The 25172-nt window shown below is 29.7% G+C and overlaps 2 protein-coding genes and 1 non-coding gene across 5 annotated transcripts; 2 read left to right on the top strand and 1 right to left on the bottom strand.

Annotated features, from left to right (window-relative positions):
- Positions 1–12294: 12294 nt before the first annotated feature.
- On the top strand, positions 12295–12368 carry TRNAN-GUU (transfer RNA asparagine (anticodon GUU)). The gene has a single exon. It is a non-coding gene; the product is annotated as a tRNA-Asn (tRNA).
- Positions 12369–13308: 940 nt separating this feature from the next.
- On the bottom strand, positions 13309–19362 carry LOC101266122 (uncharacterized). 3 transcript variants are annotated; one of them, XM_004238995.4, is made up of 14 exons: positions 19238–19362; positions 17716–18016; positions 17106–17296; positions 16869–17004; positions 16099–16377; positions 15879–15976; positions 15598–15712; positions 15367–15472; positions 14926–15019; positions 14641–14831; positions 14285–14384; positions 14093–14209; positions 13842–13898; positions 13309–13655 (listed from the first exon to the last, which is right to left on the bottom strand). In XM_004238995.4, the coding sequence occupies exons 1-14, from the start codon at positions 19331–19333 to the stop codon at positions 13548–13550; spliced, it is 1989 nt and encodes a 662-aa protein (XP_004239043.2). In that variant the 5' UTR covers positions 19334–19362; the 3' UTR covers positions 13309–13547. The 3 variants fall into 3 exon arrangements, with proteins under 3 accessions (XP_004239043.2, XP_010320855.2, XP_010320854.2); XM_010322553.3 differs by having other exon boundaries at positions 15939–15976; XM_010322552.3 differs by having other exon boundaries at positions 16099–16368.
- LOC101266417 (cell division control protein 48 homolog B) lies at positions 19296–25092 on the top strand. The gene is made up of 13 exons (XM_004238996.5): positions 19296–19551; positions 19845–20131; positions 20224–20268; positions 20664–20719; positions 21258–21407; positions 21562–21669; positions 22430–22529; positions 22680–22964; positions 23040–23209; positions 23830–23958; positions 24061–24148; positions 24223–24300; positions 24417–25092. The coding sequence occupies exons 2-13, from the start codon at positions 19982–19984 to the stop codon at positions 24891–24893; spliced, it is 1836 nt and encodes a 611-aa protein (XP_004239044.1). The 5' UTR covers positions 19296–19551; positions 19845–19981; the 3' UTR covers positions 24894–25092.
- The last annotated feature ends 80 nt before the right edge of the window (positions 25093–25172 follow it).

Below are 25172 nucleotides of genomic sequence, written 5' to 3'. Positions count from 1 at the left end.
AAGTTTTGTATATTCTAATAATCTTAAATTTACTTATCTATCTTTTTTATTTTTAACATCTTACTTAATATAGAATTCACTAATTTTAAAAAATAATGCAAGAAAGGATCCCCTCCCTCCCCACCTTTTTTCCTATTATATTAAATATTTTACAATAGATAATTTGATTTATCAAACATATATATATATATATATATAAAATTGGTGGTGCTTGGCCCGTGCTGAGTTCCAGCTCAACATTTTAATAGTAAATTAAAAAATTAATGAAGATTCATATTTTAAATTTTGAACGTGAATTTAGATATAAAAACTTTATATTTCATGAAATATAATTTATATAAAAAAAATATGTATAAATTACTATAAAACACAATAATTAACAACTTAAATAATTTGAAATGCATAAAAATTGGTCTAATAAAAAAACTTCATTAATTTTTAAGATTTCAAATGTACGACATAAATTAAAAATAATAAATAACAATTAAGGCATTTGTCACTAAAATAAACATAAAAAGACATGAAAATTAGGGGTGTACAAAATAGAATCGTCAATCGAATCAAATAGGAAAAAAATTCGATTAATAGTTGGTTTAACTTGATTTGATATTGAAAAAAATCCGATTATATATGGATTGGGTTGGTTTTAACTTAAAAAAATCAACCCCAGGTCAAACCAACCCCGACATTATATATATATATATATATATATATATATTATTTAAATTTTATTTTATACATAAAAATATTTAATTTGATATTATTTTTAAATATTTCTCATACTTTTTCATAGTTTTATCTTTTAATATATTACAAGTTTTGAACTTAGAATTTTGAATGGTTGCATAAAGATTATAGTCCACAAATATTCATAACTAGTGAAACTATTCGCGCTTCGCGCGATTATATGAAATATTTATAAGATAATAATATGAAATATATAATATTTAGGTTAGTATCGAATATATAGATAATATTTATATTTCTCCTCGTCTGCGATATTATAGACTTTTTAAAAACATATAAAATATATTTATTTGTTTAGTATATGTATATATTAGAACAAAATATTCACCGTGGTGAAGTAAATGGAATAAGGGATAATATGTTGAAATAACAATATATTGGAATTAGGTTTAAAATATTTTAGATGTTTTAATTTTCTCTATCTTTTCTAGGAGTAGTGATGTTCTATCTAAACTCTGATTTTGTCAAATAAAATTATTTTCTTTTATTTTATTATTACATTTGCTCATTATAATTTTTTAAACATTATTTAAATACTTGTAAGATTTTCGAAAAATGAAGCATATAAAGTCATGATTCATATTTAATATTAAACTTTACAAGTAAGATGAAGAGACATGAGTTATAAATAATTCAAATGTATAATTTTATTAGCCACTAAATGTATTACTAATTATGTATTGATTTTATTTGTAAAATAAAAAAATAAAAAAAAGGTGTGAAAATACAAAAAATGAACAGAGAAAATATAATAATTGGTGACTACATAAAAATTATAAATACATTTCAAAGCAAAAAGAACGACGACAGATTGTTACATACGCAAAAAATGACATCATGAAAATAATAATATATTTTTCAATTAATTTTTATAATTTATAATAAAAGTGAAACTAATCATCATAAATTTTGTTGTTGTTAAAATGAAATAATTATATTTATTTTTTTTCATAACAAAGAGAAAAATAGAATACTAAAGGATCAAATGATTAGTATTGACAATATAATACATTTAGCTAAATTATTTACATAAATTAAAACTTTAAAAACTCTAGCAAAAGTAGTTAAGTTGCTAATAAATTTTAAAGTGAAAAAATAATCTCTAATTATGCTTAATTTTTTTTCCTTGTACCGTCTTCCTTTGCAAAGAGATCCGTCATCATGTTTTGATCCATATGTCAAACTCTTCATATATGCAACCAACTGAATAAAAAAAAACATATACGAATTAAAAATAATTATGTCAAAAAAAAGAACGAAATATAAATCATATTTAATATATTTATATATTATCTTTTCAATAGTAATAACAATACTGAATAATAATTATTTCTTGAAATCTAACAAATATTATAATCAAACTATATTATATATGGAAAACTAACTATTAAAAAAGTAATTGCATACGGACAAAACATTGTTAAGAATTAAAGAGATTTTTTTAATCATACTTACTTGATAAATTATAATACAAACATAAAAATATATATTAAGAAAGCATGGCTAAGTCCATAAAAATAAAAAGAAAGACTTAAGAATGAAATATATCTTACCTTCATATACTTTTTTTTGTTACATGTTAGCTAATTCACAAACAAGTATTATGGAGAAGAGAAATTATAACTTTATATGTGAATCTTCATGAAAATAAATATGAATCTGTGTAGACAAAATAAAGGAAATGAAAAAAATAAGGACTTGAGAATGATATATTGATTAACTTCATGTACTTTTTTTTTGGTTACATGTTAGTTTCCTTCACAAATCAAATACGAATTTATAGACAAAAATAGAGGAAATAGAAAATAAAAAGTTCAATGAAATATTTCTTACCTTCATGTACTTTTTTTTTGTTACAGATCAAACTTTTATGATGAAAAAAGAAAGAATAATTGTGAAAGTGAATCCTCATTAAACTAATATAAATTTATAGGCAAAATAAAGGAATTTTATAAAACACATAAACTTATAAATTTAAATTGGAGGTTATGAATATAAAAATTATGAGAGTCATGAATATTATTAAAAGTAAAAATTAAAGAAGGGCAAGTCATGGGTAGTAACTCACTAACTCCTAGTGAATAAATTCAAAAATAAAAATAAAAATACTTAAAATATAAAAAAATAATAATATGATTTCATGATTAGAAGTGAGATAAACAAATAGAAAAAAATATAGAATTTTTTTATTATTATAAATGTTCAAACATTAATAAAGTATTTATTTGTATATTTGTATAAATGAAGTAATATATTTTTACAATAAAATAATTAATTTAAATTAAAAAAAGTCAAAAATAAATAAATTATGTTTCTCTTTTAATTATAAGTGAGATAAATAAATAAAATATGAAGAGTTTTTGTTATAAATGACCCACCATTAATAAAATATTTATTTATAATAAAATTAAGTAATTTTTTATGATATATAATAATTATTTTAAAGATGAAAAAAACTAAATGCAAATGGAAGCCATATAGAGGTGCCACATCACCTCCTCTATGGTCCTCATTTATATATATATATTGATTATAATAAAACTTAAATCATAATCAAATTAATACTAATGCAAAAAGAAAATCCATTTAAAACTAAGAATGACAAGAATATTGAATATTTATTTTTTGGTTTACATTATTGATTTAAACAATTAAAATACATAAAATAATTATTTTAATTTCCTTTAATATTTAGTCATGTAACTAAGATTTATTAGACTTATTTTAGCATGATTCAGTACTTTTAAATTAGATCATTTTCATTATCTTGTTTCTTTGCAATATTTTTACGCGATTTCATTATTATTATTAGATATTTTAGTATTATTAATCATATTATATATTTTGTGTTATTTTCTTAAAAAACACCTTATATAGTTATATTTTGGTAGGTCTGGATAAATATTTGAAGTACAAGTAAATTATATGTGTGGATGAATAAGCTATCGGAAAATTCAAAAATCGAAATTCCAAAAAAATACGAGGTTGAAAAACTCAAATTTTATTGGGTTGGTTTATTTTATAGATTTAAAAATACGACATAAATAATTTGATTTGATATTAGAAAAACTCAAACCAACACAACCATATATATCCTTAATGAAAACATTTTATTTATCAAAATTTATGAGTTAATTATTTTGTATTAATAATAAAGAACAAAATATAACTACAAATTTAAAATTCCACGTGGCACACATACAGGCTAAGAAGAAACATAAGGGTAAATACATAAAAGAGTAAATCGTTGGTAAAATGCGATTTATTTGTAACTAGACACATGCGCCCGCATTGGTCCAATATCTCTTTTTTTTTTTCAATTATTACGTGATACAGATAAAATTTAAAGAGTTAATCAAATTATAATATGATTATTAATACTTTAAGTTATTAATTATTATAATTTATAGTCTTATATAATTTTGAATAATATATATTATTTTTCTTATTTCAATATATATGACACAAATAGAATTTCAAGAGTCAATACGTTGTTAATTATTGCGTAGAACCACACATGTGAAGCAGACATATTGGTTGTCTCTTGTGTTGTTAAGATGGAATAACTAAAATATGAATCAGAAATATATTTACCTATACGAAATGTCAAAAACCTCAAATCAATAAATAAGCTGAAATTAATCAAAGACCTCTACTAATTAAAACACAAATTTTCAAGGTGAAAATCTCATAAATCAATTAGTAGATGTAGATGTCTTTAATTATCGAAAATAATACTCCCTCCGTCCACTATTAATTGTCATACTTTTCATTTTAAAGTCAATTCATAAAAATTTTGACTAACATTTTATAATATATTTTTTCATCATATTGATATGCAAAAAATTGCAATATAGTTTTGGGTATTCTAAATTTTTTGGTTAAAATATCAAATTAATGTAATCTAATTTAACTTTAAAAATTAATCGAATTGACTTTCGAAAAACGTAACATAACAAATATAAATGAACGGAGGAAGTAATTGATTTACGAAAAAAGAAGAAGCTGAAATTTAAAAAGAATAAAAGGAGATGTTGGGATTGAAATATGAAATTCAATCTAGTAGGCCAAATAGCTGGTTATGCAAATAAGTAAACAGCTGAAACATACATGTTGATCTTCAGCTGTGTGCTTATTACCACTTATATATAAGTAGATAAATAGATATACTTTTTTTCTCTTTTGAATGCTTTTGTGAGAAGTATAAATAGGTTTACGCAATACATGAACAATTTATTGAGGATATGATTTTAAATAAAATAATATAAAAGTTTGATAAAATAATATTGAAGTTATAATCCTAAAAAAATTAACAATTATTTGTCTATTTTCATATTCTAAATTAACATATAAAAATACTGTATTGTGATTGTTTAATAAGGATGATATGCTAGGACACGTAGGTGACTTGAACTAAACTTTTGTTCATTAAAAAATGATTAGGAATCAAATTTAGCCAAACATTTTCAAATCTTAATGAATACTTTATTCATAAAAATAGTATATATTTTGGGTTAGAGAATAGTAGGTATTGGATTATGTTATGTGATGCTAACAAAATACATATACTATTGCAAAATAAGAATTTTCATTACTATGTAGCAAACTAATAAATAATAATAATAATATTTGTGCCAATAAAGAGAAAAAAAGTGAGAGAATATGATTTTGTATTAATTTGTTTAAGTTGGGGGAGATTATTATCTACTTTTCTTTTTTAGTTATTTACTTAACATAGAATTCACTAATTGAAGGATTGAAAATTATTATTTTTTAAATTATGCAAGAAATGATCCCCCACCCCCACCCCATCCATATTTTCCTATTATATTAAACATTTCATAATAGATAATACGATTTATCAAATCTATCACAATTCTGGTGATGTTTGGCTTATGATGAATCCCAACTCAATATTCTAATAGCAAAAATATTTATATTTTTAAACTTTGATCGTGACTTAGATATAGAAATTTTATATTTCATGAGATACAATTTGTATAAAAAAAATTACATACAAAATATTATAAAATACAATAATTAATAACTTAAATTTCGTTTATTATACAATTTCTTTTGTTGCGATTTTTTTTCTCCATTATTTTCTACTCCTTTCATTTTGGTTTCTTTGTCTGATTTTAACTTGATATGAATTTTTGAAAAGTAAAAAAGACTTTTGAATCTTATGATTTTAAATTACAGATATGTAAAATATATCAGAATATAATTTAATATTGGAGACTTAAATATGTAATTTGAAAAGTTGAAATAGAAAAAAGTTGTTAAATGGAAAAACTGATATTTCTTAAACAAGCTAAAATAAAGATAAGACAAACAAATTAAATAAAGGAAATATATGATTTCTTTGCTATTTTTTTTCAATACTTGATTTTTTTTATGCGTTACTTGACTCGAGAATCTTACAGAATAAATAATATTATATCTTTATTAGTTGTTGAGGAAAAAAAATCTTAATAATTTTATACTATATATCCATGAACTCTCTTATACAACAACATAAAAATATATTTAAAAAAATTCTTAACTCTCAAGATTTAATTTCTTATATTAAAATATATTTCATAATATAGAATTTCAAAAAGTTCTTTATTTATTTTCCATTTAATCAAAATTATGACATATAAATAACTAGAGAGTATAATTAGCAGAGGAAAAAGACATAAAGAGACATCAAATCTTAAGAAAGATATGGTAGGACACGTAAGTAATTTGGACAAAAACTTTGTGCCTAAAAGATTCTCAGACACATACTTAGAGCCACGTGTAACTTTTGTTGTTTTTCGTAATTAAAATTCAGTATTTATATTAGAAATTGATTGAATTTGATTCGATATGATATGTCACAAATAATTGAACTTACAAGTTACATGAGGCGTGACACCTTCAACATTTTTTTTCATTTTTAAAATTTTAAACTCGAGACATCAGATTAAGGACAAAAGAATATCAACGCCCTCGCCACAATTGTGTAGCCACTTGTAACTTAACATTAAGCCAATTATAGAACATTAGCATGCTTTGTTGTTGCTATGGTGTTGGCTTACCATTTTTGTTGATTGTGACCTATCTTCTTTAGTCTATATCTAGTCATGCAAGTGGCTATACTTTGATTATTGTTTATACCTGTGTTGTTCAGATCAATTTACTTATATCTTGATTATCGTATTGTAATTTATTATCTCATATTAGTATCTAAAATGAAATAATTTTACCCACCAAAAATAGTTAGATCGAGAATGTACGTGATCGTTTTGACTTTTACTCTAAGTTTTCATATTAATAATAAAAAAAATATAACAATAATTTTTCTATTTTCACTATTTAAACTCGATCATACGCTCGTAGTTACGGATCCTAATCATTAGGAGTGAGATTTTTCCATGTTTGGAATATAAACCAATCCCACATTTGACACTAACTCCCCACCCCACCCCTAAGATCCACATTTCTTTATTTTAACATTTAGCTAGGGTTGTTCATGGTTATGGTTAAATAACTAAATCGAACCGTAATTCGAATCAAATTAATTAAAAATCTCGATATTTGGTTTGAATTTGTTTTTTAAAATTTTGAAAATCGATACAATTTGGTTTGATTTTGATTTTACTAAAAAACAACTACAAAAATAACCAAACAAAACTGGCAAATTGAAAATTGAAATTTTATAATTATTTATATATTATTTATAAATAAATATAAATACTTTGTTAATTTTAAGTAACTTAAGTCTTTAAAACTTTATAATTTTCTCAAGCCTAACACTTAAATTTTAGCTTAATTACAATCCTAAGTCCAATTTCATCAAAATTTATTACCTACCATGCCTTTCATAAGATTGTCACACACTTTCTCTTAATTAAATAACTTTGTTCGTGTAATCATAATTCTAGTATTGCTTAATTAATTGATTGAACCAACAATAGCTCTTCTGTGAATTATTCATGTACTAGATATTTTTCTAATCAAGATACGTATGTCCTAAAAAAGTTATTACTTTCAAATCAAAAAAATCAGAACAACCGAACCAAACCGTCAATAACCAAATCGATGGTTATTTTTTTCATTTGGTTTGGTTTGATTTTAGAAATTTAAAAAATCGACTAAATTGATTTGATTTGATTTTAACAATAACCGATTTAAACCGAACCACGAACACCCCTACATTTAGCTAAGCTAATTTAGCTAAAAATGATTCAATCAAATTAGCTAAAAAGTTGAAATAAAACCTCATTGATGGCCAAAATAGAATCAAGTTTTTTCTTTTTTTAAGGAGGCAAGAAGGAAGTGTAAAATGTGTTGGTGGAAAACAAGTATTGAAGTGGACCTATCATCCCCACTATATACCATGCACTCACCACCACTAAAACTTGTCTTCTCTTATTTATCCTTAATCATTATTTTGGACTCAATCAAACCAATATGTGTCTTATATCTATTTGGTCAATAAAAAGTTACCTACTTTAGCATGACAATTAGAAAGAAGAAAAAAGCATATTATATACACAATCCCTTTAAAATTATATTCCTTAATTATAGGTATTATTCTTAGTTAGGAGTATAACACCAAACTCATTTTAGTTGTGAGTGTATATTTAAAAGAGATGACATATTTACTTTACCCCCCCCTTATGAGTGCTTGAAAATATTAAGTCGAAAAAGTGGGTGATATGCAAAATTTATTATGTATTATGGTGTTCAATTAAAGCATGTACATTAAAATTTACTAACAAATTTTGAAGATTGTCAATGTATTTCTAAAGAAGAAAAACTACACACGAATATCAAATTTTCAATTTGTATTTTTGAAATGAAGAAATCTTGATAAAGAATACATCTTTCTTAAAAGAATTTTATGTCGTGTGAATCTGTAGTAATCGAATTAATAAATTTCGAATATTATTGAACTAAAGAAAAGGGAAAAAATTGAATGAAAAAGGATAAGTAGTAGGAGTATATTTTTTCTAAAAATAAGATGACCCCACACCATGTGCTAACATATTATGAGACAATTTTCTTGGCAAAGCCTGTTCTTGTGGATCAATCATTTACTCATGCCTTGAGAAAAATAGGACAAATAGGATATAGTATATTTTTTCAAAAATCATAAATGAATTTATATAAATTTTGATTAATAGTTTCTCCATTTATGGCAATTTTTTTTTTTATAATTTCATGAAAGTGGAGACAATTATTCGAACTCTCCGTAATTCTTTACTCAAAATTAGAGTTGTCAATATGGGATATGTTATTTCATTCGAGTTGATATAATATGCTTTGATATTTTACGAGTTAGATTGAACTAGCTCATTTTTAGTGTGGGTTTTAAAACGATCGGCCCAACCTACAAATACGTAGGCTACAGGTTTGTCGGGCCAGCCCATTCTTTTTAAAATATATTTTTATAATTATTAAATTAAATTATAAATTGTAATTTAAAAATATTTTCGTAAATATCGACGAAAAACAATATTACATAATGTTAATGTTGCTACTTGTTATCAAACCCACAAATAAAATTTTCTTTATAAAATATTTATTAAGTTTTTTTTTCCAAGTACAATTTAAATATCTAAATAGAAATATTAACCTAATTGGTTTGAATTTAAACGCTTTTTAATTTTAAAGATTACTATTATATTATATTATATTATATTTTTAATTAATTTTTATTGGCCCATGAACTGACTCTACCGATATTTCTCAAGCTCAACAAATCACTTATTCAGACCGAACTAAATTTTTTTCTTAAATGGGCTCCAAAAATCTTAGCCCTACCCCATTAAATCCCAGGTTAGGCCAGTTGGATTGGTTTGGCCTAACTTGGGATTCAATAGAATTGTGCTAAAATTTTTGGAGCTCATTTAAGAAAATTATTTTTTAGCATGACATGAATAAATCTGCTGATTTGTTAGGCTTGAGAAATATCGAATGGGCTGATCGTGGGCCAATAAAAATTAATTAAAAATATAATATAATATTAAAATTAAAGAAAATCTAAACTCAATACAATTATATTAATATTTTATTTAAAATATTATACTTTACTTAAAAAAAATTTAATAAATATTTTATAAAAATAATTTTATTTATGAATTTAATTAACAAATAATAATATTAACATCATGTTCTGTTGACGTACTAATTTATTTGGTCTCATCTCTCTTGTGTAATGTGCGAATAGGATGGGGTAAAAACCAAACTAAAAGAAATATTATTTTAAAAATTATACTTATTTACAAACTTGGTCCATTTTATTTAAATGGAAATTGTTTTTAGAGAAAATCGAATCGTATTTCAAGTGAAATAATATATCCATTCGTTAAACTTTAATATTTTTCAAATAAAATTTATGTTAAACATAAAAAAAAATTCAATTCAAATATCGTTAATTTTACAATTTCAACAAATATATCGTAAATTGGGCTAAAAAAATACAAGGTCACAATAATAATGTACGTTAACAAAACTCCATAGCCCTATCAAATTGGTAAAAATCACATCCAATAAAACCATTGGAGAAACTTCAAAATGAACACAAATTGAGGCCTTTTAATAAAATGTAGCATCATAGAACTTGATTAAAATTTTAAAAGCATCAAATCTAAAAAAAATTAAAAAAAGTTACAAATTCAAGAATTGACAAAAAAAACGCAACTACGCTACAAAATTAATAATTCATAATTATAAAACCTAAAAGATAATCAATATATATCAAACATTCAAGAAATAAAAAATACGAGATTTTGAGAAATCATTAAAAAAAAAGATCATTGGAAAATCACACAACAAAACATCAAAAGTTTCATACAAGAGAATAAATAAATAAAGAGGCAAAAGAGAAATATATAATTTGTAAATACCTATGTAGAAAATGTGTTAAAATTACAAAAAAATAAATAAAATGAATAATATGTGATGAATTTATAGTAACAGATTGACGAAGAGATCCCAAAAAAATATTAAGAGGTAAATACTGAGAAGATATCTCCTATTTCAACTAAGATTTTATATATCAAAAGTAAAACTCGTAAATCATTAAATATTTCTTACATATATATTATAAAAAAATATTGAAATAATATAAAGTAGGCTTTCGGACATAAATTAGTTGATATTTAGAAAAAGTACGCATTTTGAAGTTAAATTGAAAAAGATTAAAATAAGTTGTATTTGGACATAAAATTGAGAAAAGGTATTTTAAAATCATACTTGTATTAGGACATAACAAAACATAATTAAAGTTTCGTGAGTAACTTTTTAAAAATAAAAATTTGTAATATTGTATCTTTTTCAAATATTTACTCACAAAATTTCAACTATATTTTCTTTTAAAAAAAATTATGTATAGACACAAATACGACTCTTTTTTTTTTTTTTATAATTTTAACTCTAAATACTACTTTTAATTTTTTTTAATTTTTATATCAAAATTTTAATATGTTTTAATATCCGAATGCAACTTCAACCTATAGATATTACTCTTCTTCAACTTAACTTCAAATATATACTATTTTTTCAAATATCAATTAATTCATGTGTAAACATCTTCTTTATATTATTTTTTTAACCAAATATAGAATATATTTAATGATTTATATTTTTCACTTTGACACATAAAATCTTAATTAGATATTGAGTTTTTGCTACATTATATAAAAGACGATTTTCTTCAATTGAATCTACACAAATCAAGTAAAAATGTATCATAAAATGATATTTAGTTTTTGCTACATTATATAAAAGAAAAAAATGACAAAGGGGGAAAAGAGAAAAAAGAATAAGGGTGTATCTGGAAAATATTTTTTGAAAAATACTTTTTTCAATTTAAAAAAAAGGTTATCATTTTAATTATGATCTATTCTAAAAGAAAGCATAACTTAAATTTTAATATAGTATCACTTAAATTGTAATATTCTAACATCATATATTAAGATTAAAAAGTTTATGTATTTTTGGTATATTAATTATAATTTTAGTTTAAAAATCCTAAAACTTAATTAATTTATTTTTACTAAAGTAAAATCCAATCAAATAAAAACACATCAAATTAAAAGGAAAAATAAAACTATGATTAATTATTTGTTTAAATGCATAGGAGCATTTTGACAATAATAAATGTAATTTTGTATTTGAAATAAAAGCTTCAATTACTATATTTGTTGACTGTTTTGAAGACTAATTTAAAAATCAAATTTGTTGGTATACAACTTAAGACTTTTGAAATAAATTTTTATGTTGATTATAAATGTAGTCCTTAAGTTTTCCATTAATTCTAAGAAGCTTTGACATTAATTATTTTGAGTTTTAAATGTGATTAATGATGCGTTTGGGTGACCATAAGTAATATTATTCAAAAATGATTTTTCACTTTGGTGAAATTTGGATGAAACTCAATTTTGATTTTGATTTTTTTTTTTTTTAAAAAAATTATATAATTCAATTTATTGTTGTTAGGTTATAATTATTATATTCACTTTTTACATGTTGTTTGATATAATTAAATTTTGGCTGATAATTGAACAACAAGCTGGAATAGCTCAGTTGGTTAGAGCGTGTGGCTGTTAACCACAAGGTCGGAGGTTCAAGCCCTCCTTCTAGCGTTTTTTAACAACCTTATTTTTTAAAAATACCCGGAATCGATAATCGAATTTCTATCAAAAATACCTCCTCCTCGATCACACACAAGGTTGGAGTAAGGTCTACGTCCTCTATTTTTTCATTTGATATATAAATTGATAATCGAGTTTCTATCGGAAACACATACTCGATCTCGCACAAGGTATTTTTTTATAATATCTGGAATCGATAACCGAATTTCTATCGAAAACACCTCCTCTCGATCGCACACAAAAGGTTGGAGTAAGGTCTACCTCCTCTATTGTTTCTTTTGATATTCAAATTGTTGATCGAGTTTTTATCGAAAACACCTCCTCGATCTCACACAAGGTAGACCTCCTCAATTTGTTCTTTTAATATCCAAATTGATAATCGAGTTTCTATCAAAAACACCTCCTCGATCTCACACAAGGTAGGACTAAGGTCTACCTCATCTATATTTTCTTCTAATATCCAAAATCGATAACCAATTAGTTTCTATCGAAAACACCTTTTAAATAGGAGTAAGGTCTGCATACCTTTCTTTTTCCTTTGCTGTTTTTTTTTTTCAATCTTTCAATATCTGCCGTCTATTGCAAAAGATCACTATCCGAAACACCTCTCTACCACGCACAAGGTAGGACTAAGATCTTAATACACCTCACCCTTCTTCTTGCATTTCTTAAGTCAGTTACCGAGTCTGTATTAGAAACAATCTCTCTACATCACACAAGATCCCTAAAGTCAACATACTCTACCCTCTCCAGACCCTATTCGTAGGATTACAACATGTAGTAATATCCAAAATCAGTCATAATGGGTGAGTTACCAGTGTATCAGAAAAGCACCAACCATGTTGTGTGCTTTATTTTTTCAATCAGCTGCAGATAAAGGGAACCTATAGACAAATTGAAAGACAAAGAACACAACCTAGTAGAAGCAACATTGACTAACAATCCCACTTCATTTTCTCCCAAAAAAACGCGAGTATCGTTCAACCAAGAGATCAAGACAAGTATTCACTGTATCGAACATGAAGACAGACAATAGTATCTCGATCATGGACTCACAAAAATCGTCCATCAAAATAATACGCGGGACAAATCATCATAGAGCCTTTTTATCTTTCCACGCTTGCTTTGCTTGTGGTCTTGATTCCTGAATGGAGTTTACATATATGTGGATTATGAGTTATTTCTGTGTATCGTTACACTTCCAGCAGATGCTTGATTGGCTGCACGGTTGCTTCCAAAATTTTTCCGATTTGATTCTCTTGCAATTCTTGAACCAAACTGAAAGATAAAGTTTAAACGTAGTTGAGTAAACGTGTCAATGTTAAAAATTTGAGCAATAGTACTGTAACAAGCAACAGCTGGTACCTACAAATCTAACCGAACTTCTCAATTAAGATGGCGTTTTGTGAACCATACACGAATCGGAGAATATTGACCTCAACGAAAGATAAAGAGCATATATACCTGAATTGCTCTTTTCGGAAGTGAAGCTGCTTCAGACAAACCAAGTAAATGTGCAACCTGCTAGAGAAAAAGATTTTAAGTGAAAGATTGTAGAAAGGGGAAGAGCGAATCGTCCTGATATAATATACTTCTTCTGCAGAGTGCACAGATACAATTAGAGGGCAAGTACAGATACAAACAAAGGATCACGACATCATTGTTGATGTAATTTCGAAATCCAGTCTAAGATTAAGTTCAAAGGTGAAATTAACCTCTCGCAAGATTTTCTTGTCACCAATACCAATTGGTTGATTAAGGTCAGCGATCTCCCACAACGGAATATCTAGCAAAATCCTAATGACATCCTCATCCAAGAAAGGGAACCTGGCCTGCGACAAACAGAAAATACGTTTAGACTGTAACTATAATATAAGAAAGACCCCGTTTAAGGCTAATTCAAGTACCTCCTTGCCATTGTCGGCAATACACCGATCATCTCTCCCAAGGTTTCTCTTCCAAATCCGCTGCATGTCTAGTTTCATTTCATCATTCAGAGCTAACCAGCTGATACAGGCATACAGCACCAAATGAATTAGAACATAAGCAATTACCACTTTAAGCTTTTGGAACTACTAAAGCAACTTCTTTGAAGTGGTATGTAGCAACATTATATAAACAAGAGGTGAATGCACCCCAGTGCTAGTTGCCCCAAGTACTTTTGAGGATGGCAAACCTACGCATAACTGGGACGTAATGGATATCATAAAATGAGTCAACAGGAATGCATTAAGTAAAGAAAAGATGTTCAGGAGGACTTCACCTTCCATTTCTATATTTTGTCCTATGCCGACCATATCCAGCACATTGTTCATCTGCACCAGCACCAACTAGGAGAATCCGAGCTGCAGATTTGTACTTGACACTGACACAGGTATCATCGTTGCCTGTTTCATCTTGCAAACAACCGTCACCGCTAGCAGCCAACCACAGAGCAATACCAATATTCAGATCCTGAAGCAAGGAAGAAATAATTGAGCAATTTGATTGTGGTTCAAAATGACAAAGTAACAGAGACATATTCATATAGGTATTGATTTGAAAATACCATGTAGGTCCTTGCAGGATTTATTAGTGACATGACATGCTTCGTTTCAGAGGTCAGCTTAAGCAGATCAGCATCAATCTCTACAAGTTTCCATCTGCAACTCAGTTTTATGATGAACAAAACTCAAAAAGAAAGAACAGAAGATGGAGAGAAACAAAATGGTAGAGGTTCAAAACCAAATTGCATTTGCTGTCACATGAGCAACCTAATATAATCGTATCTAAAGAAGTTACATTGAGTAGGACCATTTTTTAAATTGCCAAAATTCTTCAATGTCCATAGAGCTATGATTTCATTTAAATTCGGACTCATAATTTGCTTGATTCATCAAACCGGCATTATCAACATGCATTTTTAGACACAAGTGTGTCATCTTGCTGATTTCTCACTAAGATATCCAGTTGCTAATGGTACAAGTGAAAGCAAGAAGGGAATGAATACCTTCTTGATGGGGCAACTTTTTGTAGTTCCTTTAGACCTGCTCTAGCAGAGATTCTATCAGGAGCAAATGGACCGTCAAAGCTTACATTTAGCAGATCAATTTCATCTACAAGTAAACCACCAGAATAGACCATGACTAGATTAAATTTTCCACAGGTAAAACCAAAAGGAAAGGAACTTGAAAAATGTTCTATTCTTAACTCAAGCAAGATGGACATCAGAGACACTCACATTTGGCATCCATGCACTTATCTAGTAATGCTGCTAGTATCATAGAGTCTAATCCACCAGAAAAGAGCACGGCAACTGGAGCATTGCATTTATTTGTGTAGTCAACTGAAGTGGCCTACACAATAGCCAAGAATTATGTCAATTCAGAAAGCTAATACAACAGCTTATGCTCTTCCTGTTCCATTGAAGGGCTTCTTAAATCAATACATGTATCCACAGGAGTCAAATGTTAGTTCTAAACATTGGGTGAAAACAGAAAACAAAAGTTATCAGTTTCTGACCAGATAGATTGTATTTAATGCAGTGCGTCGCATTATTGACTCTTGTAAAGCAATCATTACCCTATGTGGTAGCGATGTAAGTAGGCAGTCTGTAGAAGCTGTAATAATTGGAAGAAGATTGCACTCAAGTTAGACTCTGACAGCATGTTTAATCACAATTACTACATCCACCAAACATGTAATGAATGGTATTAACAGCAGAACTAAGTGATATGGTCACCTAACTTAGATTCCATCAGAATGGAAGGAGTTAAAGGCGAGTCCTCTTTCTTGCTATAAACCTTTTGGTGAGAAACGTGCAAGTCCTCTGGTTTTGGTTGGATAGAAGTTCTCTCCCAAGTGATTAACTCCTTCAGCTTTGGATCTGTCCAGTCATGCTTCAAAACTTCACCAATTAAATAGTCATCTGTTCCTAAATCACCAATAGACAAACTGTACACACCGCATGGAAGTTCTTCCCAGAAGTCTGTTTTGGATATTCCCTCTCCATCTGCAAATTCTACAAGATCATAGTGTCCCACTCGTTAAGAATAAAGGAGCTATAGACTATACTACCAACTGCTGCCATGTTTTGCTTGTTTTTTTTTTCTCTTTCATGTTGGTAGGTAACAATGTCAAATAATTATAACATTAATGTTTCTAAATTTTAAAATATCGAACAATGAACAAACAAGTAATATCAACTTTCTTCCAACATCAAATATTTTATCTAACTAATAGACAGCTTTTCAGTAATGATTTTATGAAGCACCAAACTTCACAAAGAGAGGATGGCCAAATCACCAAAATGCTTAGCTCCACACAATATTTTGGATTGTTATATGTTCTTGGGTGTACATGCTCAATCATCACTATTGATAATTTAATAGAGTTGTTCCCATAAAAGATAAATGGCAACTGATTTGATTTAAAATAAGTTGAAGCTTCTCCAAGAAATCTTAATTGTGTTAAAAGAAATCAGTAAGTGAGTAAGATGTTAATAATTGTTACCAGAACTTTCATTTACAGAGGCATGTGGTGATACAGAAGACAGCAGAAACCGAGGGTCCTCCTTTGTTGGCCAGTGAACAAGAAGGCTTCGCCTTCCAAATGCATCTCGACCAAACCATAATATTCTTGAACTACTCTATAGCAAAGAGTAGTGGAACGTTAGACAAGCCTTTGTTTCAAAATAATACATCCTTTCCTGCTGAAATAAACCAATAGAAACTTACCACCAAAAGTTACCTGCCAATAAATCAAAGCCCAAGGCCCCTTGATACTGGAAAGAAGTTCTGGAACAGTACTTTGCTTATCCCCAGAAGTATGAGTTTTATTATGCGGAGAGGAAACATGAGAACAACATAGTCCTAGATGTTGCATAAAAATTTCAGTGTCATTGTTATCGCTACTCATCTGGATGCCTCCAAATATTTCACCTAAACAATAATTACAGGAAACAAACAACAGTCAATGAAAGACTCCTAGAAAATGGGGTAAAAGTAGGACAGTAGTAATTAGTTTTGATTAGAAAATAAATAAATTAAGTTTCAATATTTTCATTAGTTTAGAAAAAAGATTTGACTAACTTCAACAGAAATGAAAAATATATAAGACAGAAAAAATGCTGAAGCAAGCAACTTGTTTGAGGAAAAAAAACTGAATTGTTTGAGCAAACAAGAAAACTAAAATTGTAAAATCTTCATTTGTCCAATCACTTGAAAGTAAAGCGAAACAAGAACTTCATAATTGTGTACATTGTTTGACTCTCCAAAATTAAAACATCAATTAAGTTGAAAACAAAATATATCAAACATAAGAAAGTCAAGAAGCAAGAAATCGAAGAGAGTTGTATTACCATTATAAACAAGGATGTTCCCTGACATGTCCACCAATGGTTGAACAATAGGATTTATGCCTCTAAGCTGCAATGTAGCACCAAGAAATTGCAATTCTCTAATGAATTCTTTAGCAGCGCCACCGCCCGTATGAAAATTCTCTCCTTCACTCGCATCTTCATCCTCCACAAAGGCAACAACATCTTGCTCCCCACCTGGTAAAGATGAAACCCTGGCACGAAGTAAAACTTTCTTGCATCCCAAACTATCTGGACCCCTTCTTCTTAACACCCCTTTTATGTCATCCACTGAAAATAAAGTCTAATGACAATATAAAACGTTGTCAGCCTCTAAAGATCACTCAAAAATTAAAAAGATAACTTTAGAAACTTCACATCAATCTTCCTCATTAAGGAGCAAGATAGCTCTTTTCTTTTGATTCTTTATCAAAGCTAGCTTTTTTAAGTTACTCTTTTCAGTTGCAGCCGTTTTTAAGCTGTTTTTTTCTTCATTTGAGACGTACAAAAAAGAGCAGCTCTATCAAAAAGATTATAAAGGAAAACAATAACAGGAACTTCAAAATCATTCATCATAAAGCTAAGAGACAAGTCCTTTTAATTGTTTATCTTCTACTTAATATAGACGTTGTAGCAAAAAGAGTACATCTAACGGTTCAGAAACGAGTGATGAGGTTACATCTTTAGAACATCTAACGATTCAGAAACGAGTGATGAGGTTACAACTTTAGAACTTCACATCAACATTTCCTCATTAAGGTACAAAGATCGTTCTTTTCTTTTAATTCTTTACCTAAGGTGTCTTTTTAAGATTTCCCTTTCAGTTGCGGGAAGTTTTTATGCTGTTTTTGCTTCATCTACTTAATCTAGACATTGTAGCAAGAGGGGTACATCTAACGACTCAGAAGTTGAGAGATGAAAGATAGCAACTTTAGAAACTTCACATAAATGTTTCCTCATTAAGGTGCAAAGGTATTTCTTTTAATCCTTTCATCAAAGCTATCTTTCTAAAATTTCCCTTTCTCAATTGCAGGAAGCTCTTATGCTGCTTTTACTTCATTCACAGGTTGTATGAAAATTGGGCAGATCAATCAAACAAATTTTAAAGAAACATAACGACAGAAACCTCATTCATCATAAAGCTAAACAAATAGCTTCTTTTAGTTGTTCCTCTTCTACATAATTTATATGTTGTAGCATATGGGGTTCATATAACTATACATGAAAAAAGACAACAACTTTAGAAGCTTCACATCAATCTTTCCTCATTAAGATGCAAAGATAGCTCCTTTCATCTAATTCTTTAATTAAAAGCTACCTTTCTCCAATTCCCCTTTTCAGTTCCAGGCAGTTTTATGCTGTTTTTTAAACTTATTTTAGATGTAGCAGCAAAAGGGTTTCATCTAAAGATACAAAAAAGAGTAGCAAATATGAAATCAGAAGTAAATAAAGGCCCTAATAAGGCTGCAGTTTAGCTATTCTTGAATCAATGGTTATTTCAGTAAAGAGAGTTATATACTATTACCTTTTGTTCCAATAAAGGTATTGGAGAGATAAAATTTGGGTCTAAAGATGATAAAATTATCTTAATTCCAGACACAATCACTGCTATGCCACACATCTTTCTTTGTCCTGCAGCTTCCTTAAACCCTACAAACAGAACTTTTAAGACCAAGTAGGAAGAAAGGTTTATGAAATATCAAAATATTTTTAAAAGGACAAAATTGCCCTTAAAGTTTAATTTTTTTCTACTTAGGCTAAAACCCTTTTTCAGAAAACTAAAATAGAACACTCAACGACTAAAGCGGCCATTGCTGACAGAGTGATTTTCTTCACAAGGTTAGAACTTTTTATTCAGAACCCTATTCTTGTTACCACTAGTTATATGTTGGGTATTTTCTGGAATGTTCAAAGATGTAATCTTTTGGTGTTTTTTTTTTAAAATTTGCTACCACTAATTATATGTTGGGTACTTTCTTGAATCTTTCTGCTTGTTGAATAATGGCTTCTGTTGGGGGCAGTTTATTTCTCAAGTTGTAGACTCATTTTGATGTTCTATTAACTATACTAAACTAAATATGCATCCACTTTTGAGAACTTACAACATTAATAGTTTTTTCTTTATATATTAGGAGCTATTTTGGATGAAGCTCCAAAGTTGAGAATTTTGGGGTTATCCAAAAAGGGGTAAAGGCAAAAGTGTAAACCCCCACCAACCACACAGCTGGAAAGTATTGGTCCCTGCCTCCTCTCCAGCATACTCTGAGAGATGGAAAGTAGCAGTGGGAGTAGCAGCTGTGCTGGTGAGTGGAAAGCAGAAGAAGCTATAGCCGGTAATGCTGAAGCTCTTCGAGTTCTCAGAGAACTCATCACCTATCCTCTTCTTTACTCTGCTGAATCTCGAAAACTTGGCCTAAAGGTACTAAAAGTTTTTCCAGATAGTGTAGCTTTGATATATAGCTTATCATCTTTCATTGACAACTCTAGTTGCTTTGCTTATTTTTTCTGTAGTGGCCACGTGGGTTGTTGCTATATGGACCTCCTGGAACTGGAAAGGTACAGTATATGTATATTCTTGATGTCTTTTTTTAAAATTTGAAATTGACTTTTCGGTTTTGAGACAAAACCATGATTGTTGAAATTGGAAATTGACATTTGGGTTTGAGCCGAAAATTACGTCTGAATTTTGGAATTGACATTTGAGTTTGAGCCAACAATAATGTCTTTGAATTTCAAAATTTACATTTGTATTTGAGCCACAATCATGTCTTTGAATCTCAAAATTGACATTTTTGTTTGAGCCATATCCTGTGTTATCAATTTTACAATTGACATTTGGATTTGTGTCAAAATCATACCTCTCGATTTTTGGGTTCAAGATAGTTGTTTGATTTTCCTGTTCAGAAAAAATAGCTGTTTGGTTTAACTTTTGTAGTTTTTTAAAATTGTAGACAAGCTTAGTTCGAGCAGTTGTTCAAGAATGTGGTGCCCATTTGATTGTAATAAGGTGTGTGTGATTCTCACTCAACTTTATTTTCTCTGAACTTTTAAATATGTTCTGTTTTTGTTGCTTATGTACAATAAAAGTAATGATTTGTATTTATTTGTTCGATGTTTTCGTTTCGTTATTATGTATGCTTGGCCGATAACAACAACGACGCCTCCAGCCAAGCAAGCTGGGGTAGTCGATATGAGTTCTACCAACCATACATCCCAATTTAGTTCATCTGAGGACCCGTATTTACAACAAAAAAATACTAGAAGTTCGTTATAAGTATGCTTGGAAGAAATTTATTTAATTCGTTCAGATCTGTCGATTGAATCACTGAGCAGTCTGTGATCGTTATGGTCCTTGATAATATTTAAATAACTGAAAAATGTCTGTGCTCTGAAAGAGTTTAGCTTTTGATGCTAGTTATATTGTGAGGTGACTCCACACTTTTGCATACATTAAGAGAAAAATGAAGTCATTGAACTTCAAGGAGAATCTTGCATTCTGTATGTTTCTTTGCCTTATTGTTCTTTCTGGCTTTGGATGTTTGCAGTCCCCATTCTGTTCACAGGGCTCATGCTGGTGAAAGTGAGAAAATTTTGAGGGAGGCATTTTCAGAAGCATCATCTCATGCAAAATTAGGCAAGCCATCAGTCATCTTTTTAGATGAAATAGATGCTCTTTGTCCTCGTAGAGATTCTAGGTATATGTTGCATCACTTTATCCACATCCATATGAAAATGGGCTTGCAATCATGATTTACAAAACCGGAAAAAATAGAAGAAGATGTTGGTAGGGTAGAGTTGATATATTCCAATATTCTTTAGTAACATGTTATTTGAGTGCTTGAATTGCAGAAGGGAACAAGAAATTCGTGTAGCGTCTCAACTCTTTATGTTGATGGATTCCATTAAATCCTCATCGACATCAGTATCACATGTTGTTGTGGTAGCATCAACCAATAGGTAAGGGTTCTGCAACATTTGCTTTGTTTGGTTTATTAATTTTTTTACTTTTGTAGTGGATTGCCTTTTCCTGTGCCTCTCATGTAAGCCTGTTCTTTAAGTAAAAACATCCATTAAAGCTTCCTAGCAGCCCTCAGCCCCTCACACGGGAATCTGTAGGCCATGTATTTGCAGTGAAGACATTTACACAAAAAGGGGTTGGAGGTTGAACAATCTCATTGCATTAACAATGTGCTTGAAGAAGTACTCTTATGAGAAAGTAATGGACTTGAGAATGGGAAAGAAATGTAGTCTGGCAAAGAGGCATCTGGAGGTCTGCATGATAAAATGGACTTTGAGCTCCTTGATGAGAGCATTGTTGATGCATTTAGCTTTGAGAATGAGTATCAAATTGTTCATGAACGAAGTGAGTGGCAATAAACAAATCGAAGGATCTGCTATAAAGGAAGTGAACACTAGAGATGGAGAAATAGAAGATGAAGTTATTCAGAATTGCAGCAAGCGTTAGGGTCATGATACGAGGCCTATGCCAATTTGCTAATGTGGCCTTCGCTAAACAGTTGCCCCACAAATATAATGATCATATATAATGTATGTTAACTGTGCTATCCTACAAGAAAACGTAAGTAAGAGACAATGCTAGCTTAGTTTATGTAAGCAAGCCACCAAACCCCTAAATATCCTTCTGATGGTCATGAAATTCTATGCTTGTGTTCCAAATTAACGTTGATGCCTATACATTTTATCATTTTATGTGCAGGCCGGATGCTATTGATCCAGCTTTAAGAAGGGCTGGACGGTTTGATGCTGAAATTGAAGTCACCACACCTACTGAGGAAGAGCGGATGCATATTCTCAAGGTGAGCTGCATAAGATACAGTTTTGAGCATGCCCCAGTTTAAGGAGATACATGAATGAGTACTCTTTGTGGACACCTATGGTTTTTCAATCCCTTCTGTAGTATGATCTGTATGAAATTGGTCTAGTGATGCTGGTTTTTGATTTTTCAGCTTTATACAAAGAAGCTTCAATTGGATGCGAGTGTTGATCTTCGAGCAGTTGCTGCATCTTGTAATGGTTATGTTGGGGCAGATTTAGAGGCCCTGTGTCGGGAAGCTGCAATGTCTGCAGTAAGAAAGTGCTCTGACTCAAATCTGGACGATGACTCTTACAGCATTAATATGGAAGATTGGAAGCATGCAAGATCGGTGGTTGGTCCTAGTATAACGAGGGGTGTTACTGTTGAAATCCCGAAGGTTTCTTGGGAAGATATTGGAGGGTTGAAAGACATTAAGGTATGACCTCACACGAACAATTTGGTCAGGCTGAATATTGACAAAATCTAATAAGGTGTTAAATTCTTGAAACAGAAAAAGCTTCAGCAAGCTGTTGAATGGCCTTTAAAACACTCAGAAGCATTTGAACGGTTGGGAGTATCACCTTCCCGTGGAATCCTTCTTCATGGTCCACCAGGGTGCTCCAAAACAACCCTTGCTAAAGCTGCTGCTCATGCTGCCCAAGCTTCATTCTTTTCCTTGAGGTCTGGTGACCATTCTAATTAAATCTTTTGTCTGCTGTTTGAGGTTGATAAATGATAACTTTCATAAGTAATGATGGTTTTTAGATATAAATGCTTCTACTAGGAAAAAGGAAACATGCATTCGCTGATAAATCAAAATGAGCACAATAGGATGTGGCCTAGTGGTCAATGAAGTGGGAGGAGAACGATGAGGTCTTAGGTTCTAATTTCGGTGAGGCAAACAAATTAAGTGATTTTGTCCCATCATCTATCTTGGTGGACAGAGTTACCGGTACCTGTGTTGATGAGAATTGCCAACTTATATGACAGTTCCTGGAAAACCTAAAACATGTTAAATTCTAACTTGTATCACATTTTCGGGAAAACCAAAAACATGTTTAGTTTGAAAGATTGTCATTTAGTACGCTCTAATTAAATCTCTAATGTATGCTGGGGTTTATGTCCCTTTGGAGCCTAAGGCATCACATTGGTATTTACTATTATGTTAACCATCTTTATTAGCTTGTTTTCAGTAACTGAGTATGTAATGTATTGACTAATTATTACTTCATGCATTCGATTTGACTAAAAATTGCAAATCCTAATTAGTCAGTTCCCTGAAATTCATAATCATGGAACAGTGGTGCAGAGCTGTACTCTATGTATGTTGGTGAGGGTGAAGCTTTATTACGCAATGCTTTCCGAAGAGCTCGCCTTGCAGCACCAAGTATAATATTCTTTGATGAGGCCGATGTAGTTGCAACCAAACGGTAAGTTTATTTAGCTTAGCAATGTCTTGCGAGTTTAAGTATATCTTCCTCAATTCTCATTGTTTAGGCACAACCCTGATACGATTTTTTCTTAAATGACAGAGGAGGAAGTTCAAGTGGAAGCAGTACGGTTGGAGAGAGACTGTTATCCACCCTCCTAACCGAAATGGATGGCTTAGAGCAGGCTAAAGTAAGCAGTAAATTTATTGCAGTTTTTCAAGTACTGAATGTAAATCCCGTTTTTTCTAATCGTTGCTTTGTCAGGGAATTCTTGTTTTGGCTGCCACAAATCGCCCCCACGCAATTGATGCTGCACTAATGCGACCAGGAAGATTTGATCTCGTAAGAAACTCGTGAATGCTTAGTGTAACTTAGCATCTCAACACAAATGCTACTCTTAAAGAACAATCGTTTTACTCGTTAATGGTCATATCTTATTCAATTTTCTCTGCTTACAGGTTCTTTATGTTCCCCCTCCTGACTTGGAAGCTCGATTTGAGGTTCTCAGTGTTCATACACGAGATATGAAATTGAATAACGATGTTAATCTGAGACAAATTGCAGAAGACACAGAGCTCTTTACTGGAGCTGAGCTTGAAGGACTATGCAGAGAAGCTGGAATAGTTGCGTTGAGAGAGAACATATCTGCAACAGTTGTATCTGATAGACACTTCCAAACAGTCAAAAAGTCACTCAAGCCAGCACTTACCAAAGAAGAGGTTGCTTCCTATTCTTCCTTCATGAACAATCGATCCGAGAGGTCTGCTCACTCATTTCAATCCATCTCCAAAAAACGCGACAACAAGCCAACCAAAAACTTGTTAGTTTTTGCTACTCCTGTTACTATCACTGTTATTAGTATTGCAATGTACATTGGTGTGAGATACTTTCTGATGCCAACTGAAACATCGACGAGGGAATTAACAAGTACGTAGCATCCAACTACGTTACTGTTAGTTCCAATACATTACAACATGATGAATTAGCAAAATTTTGAAGACAAATTTGGTTGTGTATAACACTTTTTGACTAGTACTTTGGATATATGTTCCTTAGTTTCCAACTCATATTAACAGTATTTTACATGGTGTTGAAATTATTGATTTTGTATACATATTTGATATTGACATGTAACATAGTGATTACAACTACTACTATCTGACACGATTGGGATGACATTTTTGTAAAGTGATACGTTGCGATGACATTACAAG

This window comes from Solanum lycopersicum, chromosome 5 (genome assembly GCF_036512215.1).
Source record: "Solanum lycopersicum chromosome 5, SLM_r2.1".
Taxonomy (NCBI): Eukaryota; Viridiplantae; Streptophyta; class Magnoliopsida; order Solanales; family Solanaceae; genus Solanum; species Solanum lycopersicum.
This window is presented reverse-complemented; position numbering and strand designations above follow the sequence as displayed.

What these genes read in the sequence shown, in the direction of transcription:
- LOC101266122 (XM_004238995.4), bottom strand. Translation starts at nt 19,333, where the DNA reads ATGTGTGGCATAGCAGTGATTGTGTCTGGAATTAAGATAATTTTATCA. An exon ending in TAAGTGCATGGATGCCAAAT is followed by an intron (nt 15,473 to 15,597) that starts GTGAGTGTCTCT and finishes GTTTACTTGTAG; the next exon opens with ATGAAATTGATCTGCTAAAT. An exon ending in TTCCGAAAAGAGCAATTCAG is followed by an intron (nt 13,656 to 13,841) that starts GTATATATGCTC and finishes TTTATCTTTCAG; the next exon opens with TTTGGTTCAAGAATTGCAAG.
- LOC101266417 (XM_004238996.5), top strand. Translation starts at nt 19,982, where the DNA reads ATGGAAAGTAGCAGTGGGAGTAGCAGCTGTGCTGGTGAGTGGAAAGCA. An exon ending in GAGGGTTGAAAGACATTAAG is followed by an intron (nt 22,965 to 23,039) that starts GTATGACCTCAC and finishes TTCTTGAAACAG; the next exon opens with AAAAAGCTTCAGCAAGCTGT. An exon ending in GACCAGGAAGATTTGATCTC is followed by an intron (nt 24,301 to 24,416) that starts GTAAGAAACTCG and finishes CTCTGCTTACAG; the next exon opens with GTTCTTTATGTTCCCCCTCC.